The 22,971-nt window shown below is 53.1% G+C and overlaps 1 protein-coding gene across 1 annotated transcript in view; it reads left to right on the top strand.

Moving 5' to 3' along the window:
• UNC5B (unc-5 netrin receptor B) overlaps positions 1–16,621 on the top strand; it is a 51,593-nt gene extending 34,972 nt beyond the window's left edge. The window contains exons 2-17 of the mRNA XM_066324383.1: positions 1,279–1,500; positions 5,823–5,966; positions 7,635–7,738; positions 8,254–8,434; positions 8,980–9,147; positions 9,620–9,784; positions 10,468–10,500; positions 10,908–11,102; positions 11,442–11,834; positions 12,429–12,516; positions 12,600–12,768; positions 12,864–13,097; positions 13,938–14,087; positions 14,355–14,519; positions 15,044–15,225; positions 15,952–16,621. Coding sequence (XP_066180480.1) covers positions 1,279–1,500; positions 5,823–5,966; positions 7,635–7,738; positions 8,254–8,434; positions 8,980–9,147; positions 9,620–9,784; positions 10,468–10,500; positions 10,908–11,102; positions 11,442–11,834; positions 12,429–12,516; positions 12,600–12,768; positions 12,864–13,097; positions 13,938–14,087; positions 14,355–14,519; positions 15,044–15,225; positions 15,952–16,117 — 2,759 coding nt within the window. The 3' untranslated portion in view covers positions 16,118–16,621. The remainder of the gene's footprint in view (positions 1–1,278; positions 1,501–5,822; positions 5,967–7,634; positions 7,739–8,253; positions 8,435–8,979; positions 9,148–9,619; positions 9,785–10,467; positions 10,501–10,907; positions 11,103–11,441; positions 11,835–12,428; positions 12,517–12,599; positions 12,769–12,863; positions 13,098–13,937; positions 14,088–14,354; positions 14,520–15,043; positions 15,226–15,951) is intronic.
• The last annotated feature ends 6,350 nt before the right edge of the window (positions 16,622–22,971 follow it).

The following is a 22,971-nucleotide window of genomic DNA, read 5'->3' as shown; positions in this document are numbered from 1 at the left end:
CCCTCACTAATTTTTGCTCAGGAGGAAGCTTGGTCATCTTGTTTTCTTGATGCATCTGATTATATTTTTTTTTCTCTTCCTCCTCCTCCTCCTCACAGCTTGGGATTCTGATTCTCTCTGTGCAGCACTGCTCCTTGCCAAGGGTGACGAAGGGAGTGGGCTCCTTTCTTTTCCCTGCCAGCTCTGGAGGTGTTATCGCAGGGCTGGGGATATTTACTGTTTTCCTGCACGCTGCAGTGCCTGGAGTTGAGAATCACAGGTCTGGCTGGGGGAAGAGAGGAGGAGGAAAAGCTCATAACTCCTTTGAGTGTAAAGAGAAGCCTCGAGATGTGACCTGACTGCTAGTGAGATTCCCAGGAACAACAGGTTAAGCAGCAGCATCCCTGTGCACCTCTGTGGGGGTTTTTATTACTCCTGTGATATTTGGGGTTGATCTTAATGGGCTGGAAACAGGTCTCCTGCAGATGATGTTCAGCTTCAGTCAGAGCATCTTCCCAGGCTGCTGCTGGGCTCCCACTCCTAAGCTAGAACGTTCCTGTGTGAGCACTGAGCTGCTCACCCCTTTCCAAGACTTTTCTTGGCCTGGCCTGAGCAGACATGACCTCCAGTTGTTTTTGCATTTAGATGTCGTTTGAAAGCAAAGAAGCAGAAATATGAAGCTCCCCAGGGCAAAGCCCCCCACTTTCTGGGATAGTGTGAATCCTGGTGGCATCTTTGGGTGATGGTTCTCTGGAGGTGGCTGGGCTGGAAGCTCACCTGTTGGGTGATGCTGAAATCCAAGTGTTGGCAGGAGGTGAGATTCCCAAATGCAGCTCCAATGAAGGTGTGGATGTCTGACACTTGTTCTGGGGATATGGTCAGCATTCCCAGCACAAGCCCTGCTAGCATTTTGCTCGGAGCATGCCCATGCATTCCTCAGGGCTGTAAGGCTTGGACTGGGGCCACCAGCCCCTCTGGAGGCTCTCTGTGTCCCCGTCACTATCCCTGGACCTGGGTTTGTTTTGCTTTTGCCCTCGCAGTATCCTCCAGTGAGATCATGCAAGCTTTGGGCTCAGGGTATGGATCAGGGGTCGGTACCCAGGTGAAACTCACAGGGATCGATCCCACAGCTCTGCAGCTTACGGGGGTCTGTCCTGCTGCTTTTTGAGGAGCCTCCAGCCCTCTTCTTGCTTTCCCACGCATCCTCAGCTGTTGCTGCCAGCGCTGTGTGCCAGGCAGGGAGGAAGCAGGAGGGCTGGGGACATGGGGCACCTCCCGACCCTCTGGGTCTCCTGGCAGGGCTGGAGTACAGCGACGTGCTGCCTGACTCCTTCCCGTCGGCGCCGGCGGAGACTCTCCCGCACTTCCTGCTGGAGCCCCAGGACGCCTACATCGTGAAGAACAAGCCCGTGGAGCTGGTGTGCCGCGCCAACCCTGCCACGCAGATCTACTTCAAGTGCAACGGCGAGTGGGTCAACCAGAACGACCACGTCACCAGAGAGAGCCTGGATGAGGTCACCGGTGAGCAAAGCCACCACAGCATCCCTCTGCCTTCCCATCTCTCGCTGCTTTCCATGCCCTTTTCCCTCTTGCCACATCCACACTGGTGATGGTTCTCCTCCAGGCAGACTTCCCCCACCATTGGTGAAAGCACCGTGGTGGTGCTGTGGTGCTTCCAGACCGCCCAGAAGCTTGTGGATGTCACCCTGCCTGATTTCACACTTACCTTTGTGCAGGACTTGGGGTTCTTAAAAGGGATTTTGAAGGCAGCATGTTTAAATCCAACAACGTTCCCCACCCCCCCAAAAAAAAACCCCAAACAAACAAAAAAAAACAAAAAAAACCAACCAACCAGAACCAAAAAAACAACCAACCAAAAAAAAAAACAACAAAAAACCAACCCTCAAAACCCCAAACAAAAAAACCCCAAACAAAAAAACCCCAAACAAACAAAAAACCCACAACACCCTCCACCCCCCCCCAAAAAAAAACCAAAAAAAAAAAAAAAAAATACAAAAACAAACAAACAAAAAAAAACCCACAAAAAAACCCCAGGACTGCTTTCCTACAAAATGCCTAATCAACATGTAGGAGTCATTGCCAGGAGGGGTGGCAAAGGCTGGCAGCTTATGCAGGTTCGCAGAGGGATTAAGTGTTTAATGGGTAATGAGAGCAATTGCAGGTAGGATTTGAAATGCCTGTTGATGGCAAATGAGCTCTTTTCTGCCTCAGAGGATAAGTCAGCCTCTGGCTGCCTGGAACGGGGTGAGAAAGTGGCTTAAGCATTTTAGGGGGATCTTACTCCATGGGATTGGGCTCAGCAGAGCTGCTTAGTCCATGCCTTGAAACATCCTGGCATGAGAACAAGATGTGGGGTTAGATATAGCATGCAATCAAGTAGATTTGCTAAAATTGGGATGCTTTAGCTCAGCACTCTCTTTCCTGCACCAGTTTTGGTACCTGTGGCTGATCAGGAGTGGAGGAGAGCAGTCACGTTTCCCCTGTAAGATCTGCCCTCTGCAAATCCCTACTCATGTGGCAGCTGGAGGGCTTTAAATCAAGGCAGCCTTTTGAACTGCAGTGGTGTTGGCCTTGGAAGGCAGGCTGGGCTCAGAGGAGAGACTTCACTAGCCTGGAGGAGCCACCAGTATTTTGACAGCATCTCCTCTTGTCCCTGTGATTTTTCCCACAGCTTTGCCCTTCCCTGGTATCTCTTCCTCTCCACCCTGTAGTAGCCATGAGCCGGTCTGTGCTCGGGTGCATCCCTGGACCTGCTCTGTAAAGGGAAGGTCCTTTCTTTCCTCTGCAGCCTTTTGAGCCTTTCCTCCTAAGGCTGCTTTAGCCATTCATGGGGTAGAGGAAGAACAGTCAGAGATGCTCAGGCAGGTTGTCGCTTTTCCTCTCCGGAGGCTGACAGGAGCAGGGGACACTCTTGTTTCTCTCTCTCAAGGTGCATTTCCACCTCCCAGACCTTGCAGAGGCCAGGTTTGAAACCCTCAACCACTGCAGGGCAGAGTCAGTGCTGGTCAGTGACCAAGCAGCCTTTGCCAAGGGGTTTTTCGTTTATTTATAACATCTGGCCACGCTGGGTTGAGCCAAAGGTCTGCACGCAGCAGTGGAGGATGCTTAGGGGAAGATCATGGAACCAGGACAAGGAGAGAGCAATGGAGCTGCCCTATCACCCTCCCAGTTTCCACTATTCGCAATCAGGGACTCCCAACTCTGGTGGCAACATCTGAGCTGTGTGGTCCAGCCCTGGGTGGAATCCCCCCTTGTTAATTTGTCTAATTGCTGTCAGGATTCATTTCTCTGGAGCATCCTGTAGGCGGGGCGTCTCATGCCTTAGTGATGTGCAGTGTGGAAATAAACTCTATTTCATAGACTCATGGAATGGTTTGGGTTGGAAGGGACCTTAAAGATTATCCAGTCCAACCCCCTGCCATGGGCAAGGACACCCTCCACTAGCCCAGGTTGTTCCAAGCCCCGTCCAGCCTGGCCTGGAACACTCTCAGGAATGAGGCAGCCACGTGGGCAACCTGTTGCTGTGGGAACTCATTTGCTTTGGTCCAGCATCTCCCTCTCAGAGTCCAGCCTGCTGTGTGCAGGCAATTTGGGAGGGAAGCACACACACCTCCTTCATCCAGGCTTCAAAGATGGCACTGCTGCTATCAGGGAGTGAACTGACAGTGCCTGCAGGTGATGCTGTGCATGTAAAAGCTGTCGGTGTGGGCATCTCTGCCTGGCAGCCTCTCTGAGGAAAACGGATCTGGAACCAAAGCGGTTTAACGTGCTAAAAAATCTGCATTTGCAGCGCCCGGCGTTGTTAGGGAAAGCTGCCAGAAAGGGCACGGGGGAGAGCCAGGCACAAAGGCACGGGTTAACATGGTTACTTTTCAAGTGTCCTTGGTTAAAAGCTTGGAAAAAGGGACCTTTAAGAAGAAGGGGAAAAAAATAGGAACTTTTAAGATGACGTGTCTTGAATGAGCCTGGCTCAGTAATGCTTTGACTGCGTCTGATCCAAAGCATTTCATGCGGAAGAAAGCAAAAATAGGCCAAGTCAGAGAGGATAATTCGGCTGGGTGAGGAGGGCCAGGTGGGAAGAGCAGCTCTGTTTGGGTTCCTGGAAGCCCTTAAAAAGTCACTCCTGTGTGCCACGAGCTTGGTCTTCAGTTGTGGGTGTCACTGCTTTTAGTGGGGCAGAGGTGGGGCATTTGCAGAATGCTTCCCACCTTTCCAGGGTGCCCATCCCACCAGAGCTTCCCATATAGACAAGATGGATTGGAGCCATATCTCCATCCTGGGTCCTTTTAAAATCCCAGAGTTTCCCAAAAGTGCTTGGCCCAAATACCTTTGCTTTGGGGGTTTTCTTGTTGTGGGTTTGGGTTGGTTTTTGTTTTTTTTTTTCCCTTCCCCTGAATAGTGACAAAATAAATTGTATTTCCTTGTCAGCTCTTCTCCAGGAAGGTGGCAGGGAGACAGTAATTGTTCCTCACAGCACTGGGAGTGAGTTGCAACAAAATTACAGCTGGGGAGGTAGGGATCTAGATCACTGTGAAATTGAGGCCTTTTCAAAATAGAAACTGAAAAGAAAAAAAGGGCAGGTATTGCTTAAAATAAGGAAAAATAAGCACCAAGTTCCTCCCATCCTTGGTGATGATCACTGGTGCTGCTGCAGTCCAGGGGACCATGTCCTGGTGTCACCTTTGCCATTGCCCCCCTGCCATGGCCAGGCTGATTTCTCTAAGACTTGATTTGTCTTGTTATATCTGTATTCGAGTGGCACGGACAGGGGTGGTTTCTCCCCACAGCAAAGCCTGGGAGAAGCATCCTTCAAACCCTGGTGGGTGGAAAGGGGTCCAGACAGGGGTGCTGGTGATGTGGGAGAGAGCTGGTGAAGCAGGGTGATGCCTTGAGAAAGGGTGAAGAGATTCTGGTCCTGCTCAGCTGGACTGCGGGTAAAATAAGAGGCACTTCCAAGTGATCCATGGCCCTGGCTTCATCCCTAAACCATCCTTCAGAGGAAACAGTCTCCCTGATTTCAGAGCTGCCAACCCCAGATGAGAAGCCTCCAACTCTCTGTCCTCCAGTGTTGCTTTTTTTTTTTTTTTTTTTTTTTTTTTTTTTTTTTTTTTTTTTTTTTTGGCTAGAGTTGGAATTAACTGTGTGAAATAGTTGTTGTTTTTTTTTTTTTTTGTTTGATGTTTATTAATTGTACGTGTTTAATTTTTATTTATATTGCAGTTTTACGAACTGTGAGTTTTACAGCACTTCCAGCTAACAAAGTAAAAATGACCCCTATCTTTTTTTCTATAAGGTTTTTAAGGATAAGCTGTTTAATTAAGAAATTATATTTAAATAATTTTTACTTTTAATTTAATAACAATTTGTGGTTTGCAATGTGGACTTTTCCATTTAATTATAAAGTACTGCTTAGATTTATGAAGAAGAAGGTGGAAAAAGGATTAGCTTTTGCCTTAAATTTTATATTTTGTTTTATATATAATTATAATATATAATTATTATATATTGTTTATAATTATATATATTATTATCTTTTAAAACTTTAAATTTTAGGCTTTCTACTGTATGATATTATACACTTTTATTTAAATGATATTCCTATAATCTTAGCTTATTATCAATTTTGGAAGTTTTTTTTTCCATGGTTTTAGGTCAAACACAGCGTTTCCTTGGTTTGGGGGTGGGTCAGTGCTTGTCAGCACAGAGAGTCTGAAATCCTCAGTGGCCAGGCTTCCAACCCTCCAGCTTGGCACACGCACCGCCCCTCTTGGGCGCTGCCTCAGTTTCCCTGCTTGTGATGGCGTGCCTGTGTCCCCTTGCAGGGCTGCTGGTGCGGGAGGTGCAGATCGAGGTGTCCCGGCAGCAAGTGGAGGAGCTCTTTGGGCTGGAAGATTACTGGTGCCAGTGCGTGGCCTGGAGCTCGGCGGGCACCACCAAGAGCCGCCGCGCCTACGTCCGCATCGCCTGTGAGTGCTGCTCCCACCTCCGAAGCCTGGCTGCTGCTCCTGTTTCTGATCACCCTGGGGTGACCCATCCTTGCCGGACCAGCCCGGTTTTCTCTCCCCACCCGCCCCAGCTGTAGCTTTGCTTCTGAGAGTCGCCGTCCCCATCTTGCCGGGGCGGGGGCACTGCCAAGGTTAAGGCTGCATTGCCCAGCAGCGTGCTCAGTGCTTCCCGGGCTTTTATTATCCTTAATGTGAGAAACGAGATTCACTTTTTATATAGATTTTAAGAAATAGGTTTAATAAAAGATAAGACAATTAGGAGATAAGGAAAAAAAGCAAAGTACGACTGGACAAGCATTTAGCCAAGTCCACAAACTGCTATTTCACGGACTTTCTTTAAATACCCTTTCTGTTGTATCAGTCTGTTCAATATTCATATTTTTCCATAAACTAGTTTCCATATTCCAGGGACTGTTTTGCAGGGCCCCTCCTTGGGTCCGCCTTTTTAGAGCATGTGTGTTTCTGGGCTGTGTCTTCATCATCGCCTCCAGCTCGGGCCTTGGTCCACGCTTTCTTCAGATGGGAGATGCTGATAGCTGGAGTATCAATAGCAGAGTCTTCTTTACATCTTCACTGGATGTTCACTGTATCACTACTACCACTATGCCTAATTTTCTTTACTAACAGCAGAAATCAAAACTTACATCCTTACCACAAAGTTATTAATCATACAGCACACATCTTGCGAAAAGCCAACTTTATAATAGGCATTTATAACACTTAATGACCCAGCGGATGTCACCTTGCATGCCTGAATCAGCCACTCCGTGTCCTCTGGGTCTCTGCTGTCACATGTCACTGCCCTCAGCTGCTGTTTGGGGCTGCCAGCCTGATTAAAGGCGAGTTAGTTGGGCTGGGCCCACCCACGTGAATTTGCTTGATTATTGCGTGAGATGGCAGAGCTACAGGAGGGCAGCCAGGCTTCCCCGGTCCCAAACGGATTTTACTATTAGAGGGGTAATAATCCAGCATGTTATCCGAGACAGAGAGGGCTGATGGATCAGTGATGCTGCTGAAGGGTCTAGTCTGGGAAAACCACAGTCTCAAAGAATTGTAGAACTACAGGAAGCTTTGGGTTGTAAGGAGCCTTAAAACTCACCTCATTTCACCTCCATGCCCTGGGGAGTGACACCCTTCTCTCGACCAGCTTGTTCCAAACCCCCTCCAGACACCTTCCATGGTGTTTTTTGGAGCAGAGGGTTCAGGAGCCGCATGGAGAGGTCTGGGAGTTGTAGCAGAGGAATGCAGCACCATCTAGTGATGCTCCTGCTCCTTCCCAGCCTCTGGAGCAGGATACTGCTGTGTCCCACACATCCTGAGGGGTTCTGCTGGGAGGGATGAAGAAACAGTGGATAAGCTGAGGTTAGCCCCAAAAGGAAAAGGCAGGATGGGGTATAAGCTTGCAAGCACATGAAGGAGGAAATGTATCATCCTTGAGCACCAAATCCATCCTGGAAAAAACATGGTTCTTCCACTCCTTCCTCCTAGGTCACATTTTTCCCCGGTTGTCTGTGCCAGAGGGCCTTCCCAACTTGAGGGTGCTTGGTGCTGAGGTGCTTACCAAAGTTTTGGAGGCTGTCCTGTTCCTGCTGCAGGCTACTAACCCCTGGCTTTTCCTTCCCCTCGCAGACCTACGGAAGAACTTTGATCAGGAGCCACTGGGCAAGGAGGTCCCGCTGGAGCACGAGGTGCTGCTGCAGTGCCGCCCGCCCGAGGGGGTCCCACAGGCCGAGGTGAGCGGCTCCTGAAGGAACGCATGGTGGGGCATCCCACCTCACCGTATCCCATCCCGTCCCATTGCATCCTGGATAATCTCCTGTCGGCTCTCATTCAGCAGAATGGTTTATTTTGGGCAGCACCCACTCAGCACACTTCTCCCACGCTTCCTGAGGTGCTCAGAGGGAAAATCTGACAAGGAGGCACCCAGTGAGTTGTCACCAGTGGGAGCAGTCACCAGTGGGAGCTGAGGGCTGGGAAAATCATTACGGATGGGTTTTCCTGCCAAGGTAGTGGAGTTTTCCTTGCGCACAGCTTTGTCAGCCGGTGGGAGCTGTGTGTTGGAGGGAGCCACAGTGTTTCATCCTTGGCCAAAACACCAGTAAGGTGCCCCAGTCAGGCCTGGTTTGGCCCAGTTTTCGAGGAGAAATAAATCCAGTCAGAGGCGAGGTTGTCCAGTCAGTGGTTAAAGTGCTGAGGACATAATTTGTCTTGGTGATGGCTTAATCTCCACCCTTTCCCTTCCTGCCAGGTGGAGTGGCTGAGGAACGAGGATGTCATCGATCCCACCCAGGACACCAACTTCCTGATCACCATCGATCACAACCTCATCATCAAGCAGGCCCGGCTGCTGGACACTGCCAATTACACCTGCATGGCCAAGAACATAGTGGCAAAGCGCCGGAGCACCACGGCCGCCGTCATCGTCTACGGTACCGCCCGCGCTCCGGGGAGGGGACCATTGGTGCTGGCTGTGTCTCCAAACCGAGGGGGAGAATGGGCACTTCCTGGGAGTGGTAGGAGTGAATTGAGTGCATTACATTAGGTGATAACCAATATCTGCAGAACAAGAGCCTCTAATGGCTTCCACAGGCTCTAAGGAGAGGTTTGAGGGGTGGAGGTATTTATGAGCATTCTCTGCTGGGTAGGATCATGGGTGGAGGTTGGATCCAGATGGATTGCTCTGATTCTCAAAGCAGTTGGAAAGCTGCATTTGGGTGAACTTTGCTATGAAATCAAAGCTCTTCTCAGGGCCAGTCAAAAATATTTGCCAAGCGGAAAAAAGGACCAAAGCACTCTTGAGCACCTCGGGCATGGGCGGGGTGGTAACACAAGAGGGAGTTTTGTGGTTTGCTGTTCATGAGGCTGAGCTGTGACGGGGAGTCACAGAAGGTGTAGGAACTCAAGGCTTAGCTCCAGCCCAAGGCTTAGCTGATGAACTGGGCTCCAGAGTTAACTCTGCCCATCTCCTCTGCAGTGAATGGTGGCTGGTCCACCTGGTCCGAGTGGTCTCCGTGCAATAACCGCTGTGGCCGGGGCTGGCAGAAGCGCACCCGGACCTGCACCAACCCCGCGCCCCTGAATGGTGGCTCCTTCTGCGACGGGCAGCCCTTCCAGAAAATCACCTGCACCACCCTCTGCCCAGGTGAGGAGGGTTCAGAAACTGCTATGCCCACAATGCCTGTACCCCAGGCTATGGTTGGGATTGTTCAGCCTGGACAAGAGAAGGCTCTGAGGTGACCTAATTGCAGCCTTCCAGTACAAGGGAGCCTACAAGAAACATGCAGAGAGATTATTTACCAGGGCCTGGAGTGACAGCACGGTGGAGAACGGCTTCATACAGACAGAGGGCAGGATTAGATGGGATATTGGGAAGAAATTCTTCCCTGGAAGGTTGGTGAGGCCCTGGCACAGGGTGTCCAGGGAAGCTGTGGCTGCTCTGAATCCCTGGAAGCGTCCCAGGTCAGGTTGAACGGGGTTTGGAGCACCCCAGTCTAGTGGAAGATGTCGCTGCCCATGGCTAGGGTTTGGAACAAGCTGGTCCTTAAGAAATGCAGGGATAACACTGCCCAAAGTGGGAAGGTTTTCCTGACGCCGCCTGTGTCCGGTGCCCACAGTGGACGGTGCGTGGACGGAGTGGAGCAAGTGGTCAGCGTGCAGCACCGAGTGCACCCACTGGCGCAGCCGCGAGTGCGCTGCCCCCGCGCCCCGCAACGGCGGCAAGGACTGCAGCGGCGTGCTGCTGGACTCCAAAAACTGCACCGATGGCCTCTGCCTGCACAGTGAGTACCCTGGAGGGTGGCCACGGGCACGGGGACATGCCCCAGGAGATGCCACTGGCTGTGGCGCTCCAACATTTTGCCATGTTTTGTCGGCTGTGCCTCCAAGCTGGAGCAGCCACTGCCACCTGAGTTTTAAGCCAGGTCTTTAAAAAGATGTTTTCAAGCAGATTCGCCCCTTCCAGAGTTATTTCTTACCTGGAGGAAGAGATATTGGGGATTTTGGGGGATCTAAATGTGCAGGGGCATTGAGGCCCCTGTTGTCTCTCCCCATAGGTTTGGGGTCTCTGCTGAAATAAAGCTGGTTGTGGGTAGACAGGACAACAGGAGGGGTTTCTCAAACACACCATGAAAACTCCTTCCCTGGGTCACTGCTAAATGTTCTGGAGGTGTTTTTTGAGGAAATAAACCCATCGTGATGATAATGGTGCTGCTGCCTGTGAGTGGGCATGCTGAAGGCAGCCAATACTGCCACCTGCTGCTGTGTGACACCACTGTTCCCTTTGCTGCCTGGGCATGGGGATGTCCTTGTCACCATGCTTCTACCTGGCTTTTGGAATGCCCCAGGGAACGATGCTGATCTCCTACACCCCACTCCTGGGCTGGCTTACCTCTCACTTTCTGTTTCATCTCATCCCCATCATCACCTTCACCTTTTTCTTTTCTAACTTTGTTTTTCCTAACAGATAAAAGAATTCTAAACGAGCCCAAAAGCCACCGTAAGTGCTCATTTCATGGCCTTTTTTTTTTTTTTTTTTTTTTTTTTTTTTTCGCTCCTGTGTTTTAGTTCTGTTGAATCCATGGTAGGGGTTCCCTAGCAGCTGGGCAAGGACAGGGTGGGAAGAGGGAACAACTGAAACCCACTCCAAAACTCCTGTGGGTTCCTCAGGGTTGTCCCTCCAAAGGTCTGAGGGCTTCACATCCATCTCATTCTCTGGCATTGCTCTTGACTTCCTGCTCTTAGAAAACACCTTCTTTCCTCCTCCTTGCCAGCCTTTCCAGCAGGCCCAGGGCACATCTTTCTGCCCATGCCTGAGTCAGTGGTGGGATTGGGGAATGATGGTGGGTCTTGGACATGCTTTCCTGCTGCCCCTTGTTTCACCTCTGTGTCTTTAATCCCTCTCAGTGCTGGAGGCCACGGGTGATGTGGCCCTTTACGCCGGGCTGGTGGTGGCCATTTTTGTTTTCATCGTGATCCTCATGGCCGTGGGGGTGGTGGTGTACCGGAGGAGACGCCGGAATTTCGACACGGACATCACGGACTCCTCAGCCGCTCTGACAGGAGGGTTCCACCCCGTCAACTTCAAGACGTCCCGGCATGGTAAGAGCCACAGAGGTCCTCACCATCCTTAGGTCAAGCAGAAGGAAAGTCACAGGAGAGGGTTGGATCCCTCACTGGGCTCCCAGTCCTGTTTTCCTGAGAGAATATATTGATTTTTGAAGGCTGAAGTTCTCCATGGAAGTGGTCAGGTGTTGATGGTGGGAATCAGGGCAGCCTGGTATACTGGAAGGTGTCCCATGGGAGGAGTTTGGAATGAGATGGTTTCAAAGGTCCCATCCAGCCCCAACCATCCTGGGATGTCTTCCACTCAAGCAGTACTTTTCCATGCCCATGTTTCCACCAGTGTCTCCATCCCACCTCTGTTTCCTGGCCCTGCAGACAACCCTCAGCTGCTGCACCCATCGATGCAGCCGGACCTGACGGCCAGCGCGGGCGTGTACCGCGGCCCCATGTACGCCCTGCAGGACTCCTCCGACAAGATCCCCATGACCAACTCCCCGCTGCTGGACCCTCTGCCCAGCCTCAAAATCAAGGTGTACAACTCCTCCACCACCTCCTCCTCACCGGGGCTGCACGACAGCACCGACCTGCTGGGGGGGGTCCCCGCAACCGGCACCTACCCGGGGGACACTGCCAGGGACGGCCACTTCGCCAGCGTGAGGACCAAAGGCCTGGGCTCCCAGCACCTCCTCAGCCTGCCCCGGGAGCACGGCTACAGCGCCAGCAGCACGTTTGGCTACCTGGGAGGAAGGCTCACTGTGCCAGGCACAGGTAAGCAGCGGGTGGGACTGTGTGGCGGCTGAACCGTCGAGGAGTTGCTCTTGTCCCTGCGTGAGCTGCCCTGTGCTATCCCAAACCGGGCTTAGGGAAGGAAGGCAGAACACCGTTCCCAAGTCTGACATCTTATGCTGGAGGTTACAGCCTCCTTGGGCTTGCCTTGGTCTTTCCCTGCCACTGATCCAGGGCTAGAGCCTTCCAAAGGAAACCCAAAGATTAGGATTTTCCTTCCTAGTGAAGAAAAAGCATTGCTCTGGCTCATCCTTGCAAGCAGTGCAGCCATGGGACATCCCAGAGCAGCTGTGGCTGCCCCATCCCCAGAAGCGTTAAAGGCCAGCATGGACAAGGATTGGAGCAGCCTGCCATAGTGGAAGGTGTCCCTGCCCAAGGCAGGGGGACTGGAACTGCGTGATCTTTAAGGTCCCTCCCTTCCCACCCAAAACATTCCATGTTTCTGTGATCTGGAGGTGTTCCTCTCTGTGCTGCCCTGGCTTCCTGCTCTCCTTGTGCTCTGTGGCTGGGGTGGAGGGTGGTTTCTCCCTCATTCTCCGCTCTGCCTGTGACTGACACCTGTGTGTGCCGTTCCAGGGGTGAGCCTGCTGGTGCCCCATGGGGCCATCCCCCAGGGGAAGTTCTACGAGATGTACCTGGTGCTCAACAAGGCTGACACAGCCCTGTAAGTCACCCTGCTGGCCGCCCACTCCTCGCTGGCCACCACGGAGTTCACCCTGTCCAACCTCTGCCTCTGTCCCTCCCCAGGCTGCCCTCTGAGGGCACACAGACAGTGCTGAGCCCCGCAGTGACCTGTGGCCCCACAGGCCTGCTCCTGTGCCGCCCTGTCGTCCTGACCATTCCCCACTGTGCCGACATCAGCTCCTCGGACTGGATCTACCAGCTGAAAACACAGTCCCACCAGGGAAACTGGGAGGTAAGGGGAGAGCCCAGGCCCTACAGGCAGCAGAGACTCTGAGGGGCATAGCCCCTTGGATGACAGGCTGACCCTCAGTCTTGATGTCTCTGTAGGAAGTTGTGACCCTGGACGAGGAGACCCTCAACACTCCCTGCTACTGCCAGCTGGAAGCCAAGTCCTGCCACATTCTGCTGGACCAGCTTGGCACCTACGCCTTTGTGGGGGAGTCCTACTCCAGGTCAGCCATCAAGAGGCTCCAGCTGGCCATCTTTGCCCCCACCATCTGCACCTCCCTGGAGTACAGCCTCAAGGTCTACTGCTTGGAGGACACGCCAGATGCTCTGAAGGTAAATATCCCCTTCCCAAAGCTGTTTGTGCTGGCAGCAGGATGCTGCCTGGTGCCTCTCAGGATGGCCTGGCCCTGGGGAGCAGATAACCTGATGCAACTGCCTGCAAAGTGACCACAGTGAAATAATGAGGTATTTACTGCTTTGCCTGTCCTTCCTTGTCCTCTGTGAAGGAAACAGGGAGGGTGTTGTGTAGCTTCTCTGCTGGGGCCCCTCCTGCATTGCACGAGAGGTTTGGCTGCGGGTTTTTTATAGATCCTGTGATTCCTGCATGGATCCATGTCTCTCCCTGCTGTGGAAGGGTTTTTTAGCATAGATAATATTCAGTGCATCACAGGAAGCTGGAGTTTGGATGCTTTGGCGACTTGGACCCACCAGTGCTGTGGCTCTTTGATTCCCTGTGACTTGTCCAGTAGATCTTGTTGGGATTGATGTGGTGTCTTTATGTGGGCATGTAGGCAGGGCTCCGGCTCCTGGTTTGTCTTTTTCTCCTAGAAGCTGCTGGTGTGATTGAGGGGTGGTGTTAAAAGCAGATAGAGTGGCACCATTCAAGGGAGTGCCTGACCCCTGTCTTGGAGCTTTGTGTTCTCCAAGGAGTATGGAGGCATTTGTGGATGCTCACAAATGGGAAATTCAAGTTTTAGGTGGGGCTGGTGTATGAGACGAGCTGGCAAGTTCTGTTGGGATGGCAAAAGCTGTTCTTCATGGGCTTAAGGCTGCTGCTGGTGCTTCTTGGCAATTCCTCTCCCCTCTCCATCCTGGCTTTGGGCATGGAGGTGGGCAGAGGAGCAGCCCCTGCCCTTCTCCTGGGTCTCACCCTACCCATCCTGCTGCCCACAGGAGGTGCTGGAGCTGGAGAGGACACTGGGAGGGTACCTACTAGAGGAGCCCAAGCCCCTGCCCTTCAAGGACAGCTACCACAACCTGCGCCTCTCCATCCACGACATCCCCCACGCTCTGTGGAGGAGCAAACTGCTGGCCAAGTACCAGGTGAGGGGCTGATGAGGGGACAGCTGTGCTTCCAGACCCGGAGCACCATCTCCAGCCAGGCACTGCAGAGCTGTGGGTGTCCTGGGCCTGTCTCTTGAGTTGTCTCCCCAAGGAGGAAGGGGACGGGTTTTCTGGTCTTCTTGGTGGGATGCTCTCTGTGAGGCCCTCCTGTCCCATCTCATCCCTGACGGGGTGGCTGGAGAGGAGGTGGGATCTCCACGGGAGCTGCTGGAGCCTTGGCTGAACCTTTGCTTTGGTGGCCCACAGGAAATCCCCTTCTACCACATCTGGAGCGGCAGCCAGCGAGCGCTGCACTGCACCTTCACGCTGGAGAGGCACAGCCAGGCCTCCACCGAGCTCACCTGCAAGATCTGCGTCCGGCAGGTGGAAGGGGAGGGGCAGATCTTCCAGCTCCACGTCACGCTGGGAGAGGTGAGCAGAGAGGAGGCGGGGGGGCAGCAGGGGACATGCTTGGGCATTTTAGTGATGCCTGGAGATGCTACCTAGAACAGAGGCTAGACAGTGTTAAAGGAATAAAGTAGCTATTTATTAGAACACACCTGCAAAGAACACACCTTGGGCAGTACAAGAGCCTGGCCAGGGCTACACCCAAGATGGATGGCGGGTCATAAATTTTCACATTTCTGTAAGTTTTGGTCCATTTACGTATTGGGCTTAATTGTCCAATTACAGCTTCAGGTTGTGAAGTCCCATCCTCCCAGGTTGCTCTCCTCAGTTTGCTGTTGTTTGCATTCTTTGGGCTTGTAGCTGCAGTTGTGTCCTTGGTTCTCAGGCTGGAAAAGGATTGTTTTGTCCGACTAAACTGTGGAGAGAATTTGCTAACACTTTATATGAAGCTCAGAGTTACATACTAATGCAGTACAGAATCTGGAAAATACGAAAGCTAAAACGTAAAGTCTCATCAGCGATGCCTCACCCTGTCCTTCCTGTTCCAGCACGGCAGCTCCTCCAACAGCCTCCGCTCCCACCACAGCAGTGCCACCACCACCACCCAGGTGGGACCCTACGCCTTCAAAATCCCCCTCTCCATCCGGCAGAAGATCTGCAACAGCCTGGATGCTCCCAGCTCCAGAGGGAACGACTGGAGACTTCTTGCCCAGAAGCTTTCCATGGACCGGTGGGTCTCCCCAGGCTTTGCTTTCCCTTCGTGTGCCCCAGGCAGGGAGGCTTCACTCTGTGCTCCCTGTCAGCTGTAGACATCAACTGGGTTTGTGTCCAGCTGTGTAGGTCCATCCATAAATGGGGATATAGCTCTGCATAGACATATCTATCTCCATCCTTTGATATGATTTTAAACTAAAAGAGGAGAGGTTTAGATGAGAGATGGGGAAGAAATTCTTCCCCTGGGGGTGGTGAGACCCTGGCACAGGTTGCCCAGAGAAGCTGTGGCTGCCCCTGGATCCCTGGAAGTGTTCAAATCCAGGTTAGACAGGGCTTGGAGCACCCTGGGATAATGGAAGGTGTCCCTGACCGTGTAATTGGATGATCTTGAAGGTCCCTTCCAGTCCAAACAATTCTGGCATCCGTCTGTCCCACAGTCTTGCATCTCTTGTCACTTTCAATGGCCCTTATTCATCTGGGACAATGACTGTGCCATTCCCACTTGGTTTCACCCCAGTACCAAAGGGAGAAAGGGTAATTTCAGCAAAACAAAGCTTACCAGCTTTGAATACCAGCTCTGTCTAAAAACTACAGAAGGTTTCTCGAGGGCTTTGGCATTTGTGTTACAGCTTTCCCATCTTAAGTTCATGTTCCAAACAGGTTTGCTGCTCCAGCATCTTCCCTCCTGCAGTCTCCAGAGGGCACCACAGCAGCCCAACCCTCTTCTGCTTCTCCCTTTCAGGTATCTGAACTACTTTGCCACCAAAGCCAGCCCCACCGGCGTGCTCCTGGACTTGTGGGAAGCCGAGCACCAGGACGACGGAGATCTCAACACCCTGGCCAGTGCCTTAGAGGAGATGGGCAAGAGCGAGATGCTGGTGGTCATGGCCACGGAGGGGGACTGCTGATGGTGCTCCCCTCGCCTGGGGGGCCAGGAGGACAAAACAGGGGTTGAGGAAGGGTCCTCCCTCGATGGCAGAGGGGGGCACATCCGTCCTGAGCGGGGAGGGGCCGAGGCCGGCGCTTCTCCTGCATCACTGTCAGCCTTAGAAACCCATCCTCAGCGTTTACAAGCAATTCAAGTGTTACACAGCATTCCTCCTCCTCATGGCACGGGGGAGGAATTAGGGCTTCTCGAGTTGGGATGGGGCTTTCCTTTTCCTTCTTCTTTTTTTGGGTTCCCTTCCTCCTCTTTTAATAGCATTTCTGCGTTGAAGAGTCGAATACAATCCAGGCTTAACTTCTGTCAAAGGCTTCAGGCAGCTTAACGAAGCAAATAGAAAAAAAAAAAAAAAAAAAAAGGAAAAAAAGTTTCTTAGGAAACGCAAATTATTTATTATCCAGATCTTTGGATGTGTCCTTTTTAAAAAAGAAAAAAAAAAGAAAAAAAAAAGATTTATAAATCTTTTCAGTGTGTGAGAGCAAGAGTGTCACTGTGGTCAGGGTGGCAGAGAGAGAGTATCGATGGACACACTTTTGTAGGGAAAAGCATGTGATCCAAGTTGAGCAAAATGTGTTTACATATCTTGGGACACCCAGGGAGTCTGGAGGGTGAAGTGCCTCTCCACCCCTCTGGTTCAGGGCCGGCTCAGACCGCTCCCAAGGCTTTTGTCCTTGCAAACTCCCTTTTCCCTGGCAGCGGGAATGACGGGTCCCACTCCACCTGCAAGGAGGGATGAGGGATGCTGGCCCGTGTTTAGGGTTCAGGGTAGAGAGTGCATCCAGATATGGGTATTTTAAATTAATTCTTCCCTGGCATGGTTTAGGGGAGCTTTTTAGGATGACTACGCCTTCATTTACAGAACTTCAGTACAAACCAAAGATTTCAGTCCTGCATCCGTCTCTGGACTCGAGGCTAAAAGGGTGGATGTTGTAAACCCAGCAGGATTTTGCAGTGAGCACCCCAAACCTGGGCTTGGGCGTCAGAGGGAGGTGATGAGCACGTGTAGAGGGGTCAGGGGAGAGCAGGGGCTGGCGGGATGGGATGTCGCCACATCAGACCACCTCCACTCCAGGTCCGTGCACTCCTGCCTGGATTTTGATGCAGTATTTCAGCACGGATTCAGGGAAGGATGCTGCGGTATTCCCAAGCTGTGAACCAGGCTGAGCATCTTCACATGAGGGATGGCATCGTGAGCAGTGCTCAGGTTTCCATCCCTCACTGCAGCTCCTGTTTTTCCCTGGAACAGGCTTTTTATAATGATGGCGAAGCTGTGGGGTGAATGGAAAGTAATCCAGTGGTAGGCAGGAACAAGGTTCCTCACACAGATACGGTGTCTTGATGAAGGTAAAAAATTTAGGTTGCCTGCAGGTAGAAATAGTTACTCACTGAGTGCTGTATCTTAGAAATTCGTCTGTTTAAAAAAAATAAAATAGGAAGGGGGTGGTAAGCTCAGGATTAGACTAGGTCACACAGCCAGGCTGTGGATTCCCCGTCAGTGAAGTATTAGGAGCAACATCCTGCTCTGGGCTGCAGAGCCCTGGCTCAGTGTCGTGGAATGCCTGCGTCATCACACAAAGTGCTGGGCACAGGAGCACGCTCAGGGAGCCTGGAGAGCATCACCTGCACAGGGCAGCTCGGGAGGAGCTTTCAGTATTGCCAGGACATGACAGGATTCCTCTGGGCAGGTCCTGAGGCACTGGTGGAAAGCACTGAGCTGCTCCCTGCTGTGTCTCAAGGTCCCGGGGGTTCACTTCTTGCTGAGTTTTCAAGGCTGTGGGAAAGAAGGGATCTTTTCCCCTTGTGCTGGATGGGAGAACTGCTGCCGGGTGAGCTTCTGTGTCACATGGGAGGGGGCTTATCTGTCCTTTGGGTTCAATTTGACCATTTCTGAGACCCTCTGAGCTAAGGAAGGATAAGCAGATTTGGAGAGCAATTAAGACTCGATGGATCAATCCAGCTGCCCGTGGTTTCGAGGGCTCCTTTCTCAGTTCCATGGTGTTCTCTGATGGGCTGCTTTTTCTCTCGCTCCCCTTCTCTGGTTGATGGATCGCTGCACCGGGGTGTGCGTCTGTCCGTCCATCCATCCCTCCGTCCTGCCTCTGGGTGCTTCTCTCCATCCCCATCTGTCTGTGTTCATCTTCCCCTTTCTTTGGGCAGGCAGCAGCCACCTGGCTTGGCTGAAGTGCATGTCTGGGGAGATTCTCCCCATTTTCCTGAGCAGGGGACCTGCAGCAGGAGCAGGCCAGGGGGGATGCAGGGTTTGCCTCCATCTCTCATGGGTGCCAGCTCCCAGGAGCTCTCCATGCCTCCCTCCACGCCCAGGGGTTTCTCCAGCCAGGCATTTTGGCAAAGGCAGCCCCATGGTCCGTGTCATGCTGGCAGTGTCCATCTCTTGCTCCAAAATGTGTTTCCATATTTATATGTCCAGGGGATGGGCCTGGTGGCATCCTCTAAACCCGTGTCTGTTTATTCTGTAAACTAAAGAACTGTAAATAAAGTTTAGCATTCCTATTGTAACAAATTAATTTTTATGCAATAAATTATATTTCCTAGTCTAATTAAAAAAAAAAAAACGAAAAAACAACAATGTGCTCGCTCCTCTCCTGTTCATCGCTCCCTGGTTCCTGCTACGTTTGGCATCTGCAGGGATTGGGGATCCCTGTGGGCATCCCTCCAGCCTGCTTTGGGCTCCACTGCCACAGGCCTGCCGGCAGGAGGGTGTTACCCTCAGAGTCCCTGATGGAAGTAAGCTGGAGATTGATTGATGGTTTGTTTTGGGCTCGCTTGGCTGCTTCCAAAGCAGGAGACGAGGGTTACAGCTGTGACTCGTGGGCTAAGCCAACCTCTCAAGCAGTTCGTTCCCTTCCCCACCAGCTATCCTACAGAAAGCAATGCCCCTTCCAGCAAAGACCAGGACTGGAAGCAATAATTTGAGAGGGGAGAATGGGGCACAGAGCTGCAGCTGCAAGTGGGGCATCCCTGTCCTCTGGCATCCCACTTGGCTTCCTCCCCTGCCTGGGGATTAGCGCTGCTGCCCTGCTTCAGTCCCAGCAAGGGAACGAAGCCAGAAGGGTTTGCACGGAGATTCGATGAGCCCACTGCCCCTGCCTGGGCCACTCACCTCGTCCTGCTCACGGGGACCAGTTGCCACCAGGAGATGGCAACATTGTCTGTGCTCTGGGCAGGAGTGGGAATTCTGCGAGTCCTGAGAAAAAAATGGGGACGAAATTGCTACCCTGCCACCACGGTGATTGTAACAGAGCCACACAAATGTGCCCGACCTTCCCAGCTGGGCTTTCCAACTCTGGACAGGGTGCTGAGGGAGATGCCTTCTCAGAAGGGATAGCCTTTTCAAAGGGTCCTAGAATGGTTTGGTTTGGAAGGGATGGTACAGAGAGTTTTTTTTTTTTTCCACCCCCTGCCATGGACAGGGATACCTTCCATCCGGCCAGGTTGCTCCAACCTGGTCTTGAACACTTCCAGGGATGGGGCAGCCACAGCTTCTCTGGGCAACCCATGCCAGAGCCTCACCACCCTCACAGGAAAAGATTTCTTCCACATATCCCACATAAACCTGCTCTCTTTACAGTTTAAAGCCATTCCTGCTTGTCTCTTTCTTTACATCTGAATTCCTTTAACCTCCACCTCCCACGCTGCTTTCTCTGGGCACTTTTGGCACTAAACCACCTTTCCGAGGGCCCACATCTGTGGACAACGTTGACCAGCTGGTGCCCATTTCCACCTGCTGTTCTCCTGTTGGAACACCCAGTTTGCTCATTCCCCTTAGAATTCAGCTGCCCCAAACCCCTGCAGTGACACATTGAGCTTGGCCCCATGACGGGCTCAAAACCAGCCGCTGTCCCATGGAGTGCTGACAGATGTATTCCGTAGGAGAGAAGACACCCAGCAGCAGCACAGGGGCGACTCTAAACCTGCCCCCAGCCTCTGTGTGGGCTGTGCTGTTGCAGAGGGTCTCTGGACTGTGGGTGATGTTGTCTGGAGGGGCTGTGGTAGCTCTGGCCCAGTGTGGCCTGGCTCTGTCCCGCCTGCCAGGCTCTCACGATCTCCTGTGCTGATGTGATGCCAGGCTCTTCTCCAGCAGTGGGTTTTTTGACGTGATAGATGGCAGCAGGTCAGAAATACCAGGCGAATCCCTTAGGGCAGCTGAGCTACTGACTCAGGCTGTGCCATCTCCTCAGGTGCTTTCCCAGCCTGGAATGTCAACACGGATGAAAATACCAAGGAGAAACCTCTGAAGAGAAACCCACGTGTTCTTCTCAAGCTTTTTCATTTCAGCACATCGCCTGTGGGTCGCCTGTGCGCTGCTGCTTGTTTTGCTTACAAAAGAGGGAAAAACACTCGGGTTGTTGTGACATCTGGGTGGCAGAGGCCATCTGGCCTGCTCTGCTCCAAGGCTCAGAGGCTGGAGATGGGTGGTGCCCATAGGTGAAAAAAAATCTGGGCTAGACCATTTTGGGGCCTTAAAAAAAAAAAAAAAAAAAAAAAAAAAGGAGAGTATTTTACTTTGATGAAGGGTTGGATACATGTGCATGTCCCTGTGTGGCTGCTGAGCAGCCGACAACTTTGGGGAAAGAAACAGAGATAAAAGAGGTAATGATGTTTTCCTTCACAGTCACACCATACCCTCAAGGTGAGTGTCAAAGTGTAGTTCGCAGGGAATCAAGGACTTTACAGCGGAATTCATGCTGATAGGGCATTACAGGAAGCACAGGGAGTAAAGGAGGAGCTCATATCCCATCCTGCAGAAGATGCTCCTTATTCCCCACCCTCCCAACTTCAGGAAGTGGTGTTTTGGTGATTTCTGACAAAAATCAAGCCCAGGCAAAAGCTTTTATTACTGCAGTGTGGTAAGCCAGGCTGTGATTAACACTGATTTTTCATAGAATTATGGAATGATTTGGGTAAGAAGGAAGGGCTTTTAGGATCATCTTGTTGCTTCCCTGTGCTATGGGCAGAGATACCTTCCAGTAGACCGGGGTGCTCAGAAGTTCAGCTTGGGTTTGGATACTTCCAGGGATGGGACAGCCACAGCTTCTCTGGGGAACCTCTACCCGGGCCTCACCACCCTCACAGGGAAGAATTTCCTTCCATCTAACCCTGCCCTCTGACAGTGGGAAGCCATTCCCTGTGTCCTGTCCCTCCATCCCTTGTCCCCAGTCCCTCTCCAACTCTCCTGGAGCCCCTTTAGGCCCCGGCAGGGGCTCTGAGGCCCCCTGGAGCCTTCTCCTCTCCAGGTGAGCACTGGCTCCATACAGGGGGCTTCCAGCCCTCGGAGCAGCTCTGGGGCCTCCTCTGGACTCGCTCCATCAGCTCCACGCCCTCCCTATGCCGGGATGCCCGAGCCGCACGCAGACACAGCTTCAGACACACTCCACCGGAGCGGAGCAGAATTTGGACGGGAAGGGCGTGGTCAGTGGGCGTGGCCAACACACACCGCTTGTCTTCTCCTTATGGGGCGTGGTCAATCCCGCTGGGGGCGTGGCTGTGAGTGTGTGGGCGTGGCGGTGAGTGTGTGGGCGTGGCGATGAGTGTGTGGGCGTGGCGGTGAGTGTGTGGGCGCGGCGGTGAGTGTGTGGGCGTGGCGGTGGGTGTGTGGGCGTGGCGGTGGGTGTGTGGGCGTGGCGGTGAGTGTGTGGGCGTGGCGGTGAGTGTGTGGGCGTGGCTGTGAGTGTGTGGGCGTGGCGATGAGTGTGTGGGCGTGGCGGTGAGTGTGTGGGCGTGGCGGTGAGTGTGTGGGCGTGGCGGTGAGTGTGTGGGCGTGGCGGCGGGTCGGTGGGCGTGGCCTGCCCATTAAAGGCGGGGCGGGGCGGGCCGTGTGGCGCTGAGGTAGGCGGCGGCGGGGCCGGGCGGGATTCCCGTGAGTGCTGCTGTGGCGGGTCTCGGGCCGGGCCGGGCCGGGCCGGGCCGGGCCGAGGTGGGGGTCCTGTGGGTACGCTGAGGGGGTGAGGGAAGCGGTGCTCCCCGCTCCCGAAATTCCCCGTTTGTTTGTAAAATCTGCGATTTCCGGCATTTCCGCCTCCCCCTCGCCCTACCGGCCCCTCTGGGCGGGAGTGTGATCGGCGCTGCCCGGGCTCGGCTCCCGGGCTCCTGGCCCAGCCCGGCCGCGGTGGGTCCCGCCGCCCCTGGATGCCACAGGTGGCTTTCCTGGCCACGCCATGCCCTGTGTGAGTCACTGTCCGCGGCTGGGTGGCGTCGCGGTGGCTTTGGGAGCCGCTCCGGAAAGCCTGGCTGATGCTGTCGTAGTTTACGAGTGGTCTCGGAAAGCCCGGCGGTGTTACTACGAGTTTGCACTTTGCTCTGCAGAGCCCGACGGCGATGCTGGTTTGGCAGCTGTTTTGTTGTGTGGGTTTTTTTTTTTTTTGGAGCCTGACATGAGCTAAGCGAGGTTTCTTACTCCTGAAAGTCCAAGGGGAGAGGTTAATTATTAATTATGGACGGAAGCGTGGGTGGAATGCGCTGACTCTCAGTCCCTTTCCCCATGCCTTTTCATCCCTGGCTTGCTCCTTTGGCTGCTCGAGGCCCTGGCACAGGGTGCCCAGAGAAGCTGTGGCTGCCCCCGGGTCCCTGGAAGCAGCTCAGGCCAGGCTGGACAAGACTTTGAGCCACCCGGTCTGCTGGAAGGTGTCCCTGCTCATGCCACCTTCCAGCGGAGTTGGAGTGAGGTGGCCTTCAAGGTCTCTTCCAACCCAAACCGCTTCATGATCCCATGATTTGCTGGGGCCGAAGGGGGATGGAGCCACGGCTTGTGGGGCCCTGGTGTGCCAATATCCTTGTGCGTGGTTGTTTTTCCCAGCGTGC

The sequence above is a fragment of the Sylvia atricapilla genome, chromosome 8 (assembly GCF_009819655.1).
Source record: "Sylvia atricapilla isolate bSylAtr1 chromosome 8, bSylAtr1.pri, whole genome shotgun sequence".
NCBI lineage: Eukaryota > Metazoa > Chordata > Aves > Passeriformes > Sylviidae > Sylvia > Sylvia atricapilla.
The sequence above is the reverse complement of the archived record's forward strand: the minus strand, read 5'-3'. Positions and strand labels throughout refer to the sequence as shown.